Consider the following 217-nt stretch of genomic DNA (forward strand, 5'->3'; position numbering starts at 1 on the left):
GTGGATTAGGACACTATCGCCGGGTTTCAAGCCACCTCTAACGCAGAGGGCGTAGTAACTGGTGGCATATGCGACTGGGACGGTCGCTGCCTCCTCCAGAGACCATTTGTCAGGTACTTCCCACATGAATCCACGATCAGCAACAACAGTAGTGGCTAAACCACGTGCTGGTACCATAGCCATGATTCTTTGGCCCTTGCTGTCACGGCCAGAGAAT

General features: G+C 53.5%; 1 protein-coding gene across 1 annotated transcript; it reads right to left on the reverse strand.

The window, feature by feature from the left end:
• Positions 1–6: 6 nt before the first annotated feature.
• LOC108578320 (fatty acid synthase-like) lies at positions 7–213 on the reverse strand (the record flags this gene model as incomplete). The annotated part of the gene is made up of 1 exon (XM_017941626.1): positions 7–213. A coding segment is annotated over one exon (207 nt), but the record flags the coding sequence as incomplete, so codon positions are not given.
• Positions 214–217: the final 4 nt, after the last annotated feature.

Source organism: Habropoda laboriosa, unplaced genomic scaffold, assembly GCF_001263275.1.
Source record: "Habropoda laboriosa isolate 0110345459 unplaced genomic scaffold, ASM126327v1 C5742153, whole genome shotgun sequence".
Lineage (NCBI taxonomy): Eukaryota > Metazoa > Arthropoda > Insecta > Hymenoptera > Apidae > Habropoda > Habropoda laboriosa.